This window comes from Falco biarmicus, chromosome 3 (genome assembly GCF_023638135.1).
Source record: "Falco biarmicus isolate bFalBia1 chromosome 3, bFalBia1.pri, whole genome shotgun sequence".
Lineage (NCBI taxonomy): Eukaryota > Metazoa > Chordata > Aves > Falconiformes > Falconidae > Falco > Falco biarmicus.
The window spans coordinates 106701590-106710366 of record NC_079290.1 but is presented as its reverse complement, the minus strand read 5'-3'; the positions used below and the strand labels follow the sequence as shown (position 1 = coordinate 106710366).

The window sequence follows — 8777 nt, the reverse complement described above, 5'->3', positions numbered from 1 at the left end:
CCCGGGGGTGACGGGCAGGTCCTGGGGGCTCGCCGGCACCGCTCCGTGGGGTGGGGTTGGGGCTGCCTGGGCTGGGTTGGTGGTGGGTCGTTCGGGGTTGGTTTTTTTTTTTTTCCTTCCTCTCCCCCCTTTTCTCGGGTGTCCGCGCCTCTCCCGGCTTCCCCCGTCCCTCGGGAGCGCTCCCCCAGCGCTCTGCCTTCCACCTGAAACGCAGCAGAAAGCGGCGCCGCACCCGTCCGCGCCCGCGGTAGTTCCGCGCCGCCCGACGGGGAACCGGGGGCCCGGTGGCGGGGGCGACTCTGCGGGCGCGGGGCTGCCCCGGTGCGGGGGCCCGGTGCGGGTCCAACCGTGGCCGGTGGCGGCAGGCGGGGGCGGCCGGGCTCCCGAGCGCCGGTCTGCTGGAAACGCGAGACGTGACGGCGGAACACACAGCGCAAATTACGTTATTTTTAAAAGTTACGCAAGCCCCTGAGCCGAAGGGGGCAAAAAAGGGGGAAAGGGGGAGGGGGAGGGAAGGGAGCGAATAAAGACAGACACTGACGGAAAAGTTACTGTAAATAAATATTTTTCAAATGAAAAATAAAAGCATGACTAAAATAGGCACAATTACCAGATGACACCCGTTAATAAACTCCTTCTACAGCATTGCTATTCAGTAGCGGTAATAATCGTAAAAATAGTAATATAATGATAATCACCTCTTTATAGGATGGCACCTTGATCCTTAAGTATTGTCCAGTGTGTAAGGTCAGTGTGCGGAGGGTTAGGAGCGGAGAGGGCTGATTTTTCTTAAAGGGGCAGATCGGGGGAAGGCGGTGATGGTGCTGGGAGAGAGGAGGGGGGAGAGATAAGTGGTCTGAAGAAGAGGATAGGACAAAAAAAAAAAAAAAACCAAACCACCCTGATGATGATGAATACATTGGAAAGTTTTTTTGGCCCTGGTGAGGGTGTCAGATTGAATGCTCTGTGCGCATGTGCGAAGGTGTCCAAACTGACAATGCTTGGGAGATGAAGATAGTGTGTAGCTGCTTCTGGGCTCAAGGAGGAGGAGAGGAATCCACAAGCCGACACGATGAGATCCAAGGCGAGGGCGAGAAAACTGCCCAAAAGTAGGTCCTTTCTCTCCTTTCTTCCGCGTACCGCCTCCCCGGCGGCCGGGGCAGGAGGGCGCGGAGCCGGGCCGGGGGCTGCGGGGCTGCAGCCCCTCTCCCTCCCCGCGGCGGCGGCCAGCCGCGCCGCCCGCCCCGTGTGTGCGGAGACCGGGCGTCCCGCGCTGCTCCGCGCCGCTCCGCGTTGCTCCGCGCCCGGGCGCGCTATAGCGGGGCGCCGCGGGCGGACGGCGAGCTGCGCGGGGCCGGGGGAGAAAAGCGAAAGTTAGCTGGAAGTTGACGAAAGGGGATAGCAACTTTTTTTTTTTTTTTATTGAGTCGTTCCAAGTCTTGTGAAATAATATTCCTGGCTTTTGAAATAGTGGGCGCTAGAGGTCTGCGTTTGGCATCTGCCTGCGAGAGCCGGAGAGACTTAACGCTGGGGGGGGGGGGGGGGGGGGGAAGAGGGAGAGAGACAGGCAGAGACGGGGGGGTGAAAGGAACCCTTCTAGCCTCGGGAACAATTATCGAGGAGAGGGAAGGAAGAGAATTTGTAGCAAAAATGGATCCGCTCTCAGTGAGGGGCTTTGGATTCGCAGGTCCAGAGGGAAGATCCTGAACGCAGCTCGGGTGTCCCAGCTGGGGGTTAAGAAGGTCTGGGGGAGGGGAGCGTGGGGGAGTGTCTTTAATTTTTAATTTTTTAAAATTTACTCGGGGGTGGAATTGCAGCTCGTAAGTCTCGCGCAGCTCTTTTTTTCCTCCCTCTTCCAGCGGACCCTTTCCCGTTCTTTCCTTTCGAGCCGCTTTGGGGCTGGATTTTCGGAGGCGGCGAGCGCGGCTGTGTCGGGCGGAGCGGGGGTCGCTCGCCCCCGCAGGGCCGGGCTGTGGCTGCTCCGCCCGTCGCCTCGCCGGCGTTAGCTCTGAGGCTCGGTGCAGCGCAGGATCCCGGTGCCCGGGCAGCCCGTCTGTACTTCTCCAGCAATAGTTAGTTTCTGTTTCGCTCTGGGCGAAATATCCGGAGGCTGCAGGAGTCCCAGCGCAGCGTGCGCCCCGCAGGAGCCCGGCAGCGCTCGGAGCAGGACCCGGCGCGGCGCTGCCCGGCTGGGGCAAACCCCGTGCGCTCCCCGGGGGAGTCCTGCGGGCGGGCTCGGGTGCGTTAAGAGCTGGATGATGGGGCTGAGAGTGGGGCTCCCTGGCAGCCCCCTCGCATGGAAATGGCCGGGGGGGGAGCGCTCCCCAGGTGCGACGACGGGGTTTGGGTTCAACGCCGGGGGGTGCAGAGCCCGGCGGCGAAGGGTCGCGGGCGGCGGACCCCCGCCGCGCTCTCACACGCGGGTGCAAAGCTTTTATTTTGTAATTCAAGTTCGTTATTCGGGAGCCTCTTCGACTCTTCAAGGTCAACGGGCATTTCTTGCCGCAGGTCTGGTCCCGGCTCCCTGGTACAGGCTGCAGTTCCGCCCCCCCCCCCCCGCCTCCCTTCCCGGAGAGGACATGGCTCTCGTAAATGCTGCCCGACAGAGCAGCGCGGCTTCTCGCTCCGGCTTGCTTAAAAAAAAAAAAGAAAAGAAAAGAAAAAAAAACCAACAAAAAATCGCTTTGTTGCTGAGTTTGCTGGCGGTCGCGGTCGCAGCGAGTCCCGCGGTGGCCCGGCACCGCCCGCCGCTCCCCGCTTTTATTTTCCAAACGACGCAAGACGCAGGCAACCCCAAGGCCCAACAATTTACCTTTATGTGGCTACATTTTACAATGCGCTCCATTAAGATTCCCCTGCTCCCGAAACAGCCCCGTGCCTGTGTTTGTGTGACATCCGAACACCTTCCCCGGTCCAACAAGCGCAGCTCTGTACGCAGAAATGCTGCTCGGAGGCGGGGATGCGGTACCGTCAGCATGGCCAGCACACCGCTGCCACGATAGCTGGGAGCTTGTCTTTTAATTAATCCTGCCATTTTTATTTCTTTTTCCCCCCAATAAACACACGCTTTAAACGCCCCCGTTCAAAGAATAACTTTTTTCCAAAAAAGTCATCAGTTAGTGTTATAGGTTGTTAAGGGGGAGAGTAATTTTCAGAGGTGTCTCAGCTGTGAAAGCGAGGTTGAATAGAATGGAATTATTTCTCCCTGTAAAAAAAAAAAAACAACTATTTCCCCCCTTTCCCCCCCCTCCCTTTTTTCTCCTTTTTGCTTCTGCGAAAGGCACACGGGGGTTTTCCAGCCGTGCGCCCGGGCGCGCAGCGCAGGGGCCAGCCGCGCAAGCTGCCCCGGCCTCTCCCCGTGAGCTCGCCCGGCTCGGGAGCGGTAGCCATGAGGCTTCTGCAGCTGGAGGGCTACGAGGTTGCCGGTGGCTGGGGAGATGCGCGGGGGCTGCCGTGCCGGGGAGCGAGCGGGTCCCTCCGGCAGCAGCCTCGGGCCGGAGAGCCCCGGTTCTCGGGCGAGCGCCGCTGGGGCTGGAAGTGTCTGTTCGGAAGGCTGAACTCTGATTAAAATCAGGTGTTTAATACAATACAAGGCCCAACGGTTTATGGGGTTTCAGCTGAGGATTTTTTAGGGATCACAGTTCAAAACAGTAGTCCAAAGCTAAGGTTTCAATATCCCAGGAGTATTTATTTGCAAAACAGATTAAACACGGACACGAGTGTGTGGATCTCGCTGCATTTACCGCGGTGAGAAGTTCGGCTGCTGGCCGGGATGCCGGCCGGCCCTGCCCGCACACCTCCCCGCCCGCACCCCGAGGTGCCGCAGCCCCCGTTAGCCCCCGGTTGTATTTATTAACGCCTGCACGTATCCCGGGGTAAAGCCATCCGCACGCGCTCGGCCGACGAGGTATGCGAGGCAGCAGTATACAGTATATTAAAAACACAATATGTTGTAGAATTTCATTTCATTGGACAATATTTTAAGCAGATGTGAAGCTCCTCTGGGAATTCGACTCTATTACCTGACTTGGAAAGGGGATGAACGTGTGTGTGCGCGCTGGGGAGGGGGCGAGAACGAAATTCTCTACAATTTTAATGCGGGTCTGGAGGAGCAGGGCAGGTATCGGAGGAGCTGAACCGGACGGGGGTGCCTTCGCTCGCTGCCCCGCTCGCCTCGGAGGGTGGGAGCCCCCGGCGATGGGTGCACATCGGCGGGGGCGGGGGGGGCCGCAGGTGAGCGGGCACCGACCGGCCCCACAGCCCCCCCGACGGACGGGGCCGGTGCCCGGCGCTTCGGAGGAGCGGGGCGAGCCGGCAGCCCCGGGGGGGCTGTCTGCTGGAGCAGGCAGGGAAGGCCGGGCCCCCGCAGTCGGCAGGCCCCGTCCTTCAGCCGGAAAATAAAGTGCTGGCGGCCGGGGAGCCGCTCCTGCGGGAGCTGCCCGGCTCTTCCCCGCCGAGGGGGAGGTGGGGGACGGCGGAGGGACGGGGCAGCGCTGCTCGGGCAAAGCTGGTTCGTTTCCTTCCGAACCCCCCGAGCGGCGTGTGCGGGGCACGGCTGTAACCCCGATCCCCGGGCGGGCATTTGTTGGGTCTTGGGCTCGAAATAAAAAAGTTCGTGCTGGATAAACGGCGGTCGGGATTTCTACGGTCCCGTTTGTTTTTCGCTCTTGGGAGTATGACAAAGTCAAAGTTCCGAGCCGGAGTTTCCAGGCAGAGCTGCCGCATCCCGCGGGCAGCTGGAGCGACGGGAAAATGGTCGCTGTGCTGGTACCTGCTCCCCGGGTCCCGACCTCGCTCCCCTGGAGGACAGGCTGTTCATTTGTGTTTTATTTTATTTTTTAACTAAGGCTGACGAGATGGTGGAGGGAAGAGGGAGCGGGAGAGAAGGGAGCGCAGAGGCTGGAGTCCAAGTACCACTTCTCGGCGTGCGACTATGTTTGCGCTTGAACAGACGGTTCCAATATTGGAACACACGGAGGATGAGACTTTACGGCGGTTTTCGGCCGTGTAGGTTTTTTACCTCTCCGAGCCCGCCAGCTCTTCTGCCCGGAGCCCCGGTCCCCGCTGGCAGCGGGCCCCTGCCCGGGCAGCAGCTCCCCTGCCAACGAGCGAGCGAGGCACGGGCAGCCGCCGAACGGCAGCGCGAAGCCGCGGCTCGGCCCGGGGGCTGGGGGGGGTGTCCCGGGCCCCCCCTCCTTGCTCACCCCGCCACGGCCGGGCGCTCCCCCTGCCCGCCGGTGCGCTCCGCGGCTGGGTGCGCGATGCGCTGCGGGGACAGGCGCAGGTGTGGTGGGCGCTGGGTCCCCCCCCGCAGCTGCTTCGCCCTCCCCCGGATCCTTTCAATTAGGCAATTAGGGGTGCTGGGTAGGGAAAGGGGGGAGGTTGATCCGCTAATTAAGGTGATGTGTAATTAGCGCTTCAACAAAAATTACCGAGGATTTAAGATGGGTTTAGGCTTGGAAAAAAACCCCAATCAAATTCTACAAATATAATTTATCAATTCACCCGCCCTCCCCGCTTGATTTATTTAAGAAAGTGCGGAGGGAACAACTGCAGAGCGCTTGCCCCAGGAGGGGACGTGGCGAGCGGGAGCCGCGGGCCGGGTCGCAGTGCCAGGCTGTCCGAACTTGCCCGCAGGCTACCAGGTTCAAGGTGCCCAAGCCTGCGGAAGACCCCCAAAACCGGGGGCTGAGTTTTGACCCGCAATAAAGCGGTTGCTGGGGGTGCCCGTGCGGTCTGTGTGTGCCCGAGGCTCCTCTAGGTGCGCTGGCATCGCGGGGCGCTCGCCGGTGCACGGAGGAGCGGGAGGTAAAGCGCACCCAAGGGTGGTACATCATTCCAATCCCACTAAATTCCTGTCTCCTATAAAAACACCGTGCCGATGCAAACGGTGCCCGTGCAGATGCGTTTCCCTGTGGAACTGGCGGTGGCCTCGGAACACAGGGTGAAATCGTAGGTACCGTGTGGTCAGGGGCAGCGCGCTGTATGCAGCAATTGCGGCTTGTGTTTTAAAAACTTCGTTTAATAACAACTAAATGCCTGATGTTTAGACTTTGTATCGGAACTGCGGTGTAAGTTCAAGTTCAGCGACAGCAAATTAGGGCTTTAATGAGCTAAGGGCGGGGGGGAATGAAAACAAGCATTTTTCTAAAGGTTGCTGTTAAAAATACCAAAAAAACCCGAATTGCTCTCCTGCTCCCCACACAAACGCACCCCGTCCAACGCTCAGCCGGGCTTTAGCGGTGTCATACGGCTTTGAAATGGGCCGGATTCTGAGTTATCCAAGGGGAGAAAGCCCAGCGTACCTGTAACACGCCAAACCTCCACCGCCTTGTAGGCAAAAGGCAGCGCAGGAGCTAGGGTTTCACACCGCGGGAGCGGTGTAACTCACCGCTGCTGCTCACTGTAATAATACCCCAGCTCCGCATGGGATGTAACCGCTCCGTGACCGCTGCTACAGGAATGCTCCAGCCCGCTGCTGCGCAGGGGTTACACCTGCCCGCACGGGCTGCGCTGCTGCTGCGCAAACAGGCTCCGTTGGCAAGGAAATACCTGAAGGGAATGACAAGGGAATCTTCTGTCGAGGAGGGAAAAATCCGTCTGCGGCGTGGCTGCGCTCATCCGTGTTTGTAAAGCACCCTGAGATTCTCAGAGGGAAAGGCCCTACTGAGTGAAAAGTATTATTATTGTTATTATGGCTGCGATTATTATGGCTTATATATTTTATAAAAGCTCTGTGCTATTTAATGCAGTGCTTCAAAGACAAAGGCCTGCAGAAGTTTGCAAACATGCCCGAGGTAAAGCTCAGTAGCCACCTTGACGGTGGGGCATGTCCCGCTGGCTCTGCGGGAAGGGCAGGCACGGTGGGATGGAGGATCCTGGCCCGCTGCAGGTGACAGGGTCAGGAAAAGCACTCACATTTTTCAGACTTGCAAATGTTACAGTTAGAAAAGCATTCTCTCTGTTTATCGTGTGTGTGTGCTATTGCAGTGTACTTCTGCTGTGTAAAATTCAGTAGAAAAAATATCTGTGTTTTCAGTCTAGGCCTTTTCTGGTGCCAGGCTGATGGCACAGCAGACTGCTTGTGCTCTCTGTGGGCTGGGGCATGCTCATGCTTCCTTTCTCCAACTTGATGGCTCTCCCACTATTATGGGATATGTTTATTTTTTCCCCAGTTAGAGATTATTTAAATGATAAACTCGCACAATTCTGAATGCTAACAGAAAGGATCAAAAATCTTAGCTGAATAATGATTTTCTCGTGCCTTTTTCTCCAAAAGATATTTTTAATCCTGTAGGGGTAAGTGACCAGCATATCAATAAACACCGATGTACAATGTCCATCTGTAGTTAAGAATGAAGACACCTGAAGGATATGTGCCAACACATTTGTTCCCACTCTCTGGGTAACAGCCTGTTGATACGTCAGTACTTCACAGCGTTCCACACCAAAATCACTGCTGTGTTTTCTGATCTTAAATGTGCACAGCCCCCCCCTTTTTTTTTTTTTCTGGTGGAATTTCAGGTCAGGGATGTGGTAGTGGAAGAGATCTATGACCTTATTATTTCTTTTATTTTCTTTATGGATTTTCATGCATCGCTGCTACCTACTCATGGGCTGTTTATTTTTATTTTTATTACAGTAGGTGGTGCGTTATGTAGCATCCAAATCTGTAGCAGAGTACCCCTGTCCTGAAGAGTTTGTTTCCCTCTCTTCTTTCAGTGAATGATGTGATCCTCTTTGCTAATAAACATGAAATATGACTTTCATCCCTGTAATAAGTGTACTTCTTTGTGCTCATGAATGCTCATACCTGGTATAAGTGGCTTTTTTTTTTTTCCTCCCGATTGGGAAGAAATTGCCCTGTGGTAAGGGTCACAATGTGTGCTTAGCATCAGTAGGTAGGGCTAGAATCTGAACTTTTTTTTGTGGAGTAAAGTGTTTCTCTGTGCAGAGGTACCAACTCATGGGCACTCCGTTCAGCAGCGCTTGCCGTGCAGGACAGTGGGAGAAATGAAAGTTTCTCTTCAGAGGGTGGAAGCTCTCATCACGTCCCCCCAAAGATGTGCTTTGCCCAAATTTATGACCGACAGTTAGCAAGGCATTTTTTGTGCCACTGAACACACTTTTGTACTGCAAATGAGGCCACTGGCCCTCTTGGGGAGACGTTTTCCAGGTGAAAATGGACCGAGACAGCCAAATTATTTCCAGTAGGCCACAGAATAATGCTTCTATCACAGTAAATCTTGGTCTCTGTTGAGCTGGTGGGGAAAGACTTCATCTTCTCTTACCCGTTTGCTTTTTGCAATACGGTGGACTAAACTGGGGGAGGCTGGCCCACAGCTCTCCAAAAAGAAGTGACTTCACAAGCGTTTGGGGTGAAATGTCAGACCAAAATAAACTGGCTGGTGATTTATTTTTGTCTCGATAGTTTTACATCTTTCAGGTGTTTTGCTTTAAGGTAATATTTTGATGTGGCAGGGTTTTGCTGGTCTGTTTTTTTTGGCTTGCGAACTCTCCCACCAAGGTACGAGACACAATGCCCCGGCGTCAGTTGTTGGGATCAATTTAGCCATCATTACTAGATAATGCTGTCAGCCCGTTTGAGATACATATTTGTTTAATAGTTAATGTTCTGTACAAAATATAGAGGGTGGGGAGAAGTCGAACTGTAGTGAATGCTCTGCTTATTTTATAACCACTATAACTATTTTTGTCCATGAAAATTGGCTTAATTATATCAATGGAATGTTTCTTTTTCAATTCTGTATGCAATT

At 55.5% G+C, this 8777-nt stretch overlaps 1 protein-coding gene across 1 annotated transcript in view; it reads left to right on the top strand.

The window, feature by feature from the left end:
* Positions 1–1031: 1031 nt before the first annotated feature.
* The window catches only part of PRDM16 (PR/SET domain 16), a 345680-nt gene continuing 337934 nt past the window's right edge, over positions 1032–8777 (top strand). The window contains exon 1 of the mRNA XM_056332565.1: positions 1032–1109. Within this exon, the coding sequence (XP_056188540.1) occupies positions 1073–1109 (37 nt within the window). The 5' untranslated portion in view covers positions 1032–1072. The remainder of the gene's footprint in view (positions 1110–8777) is intronic.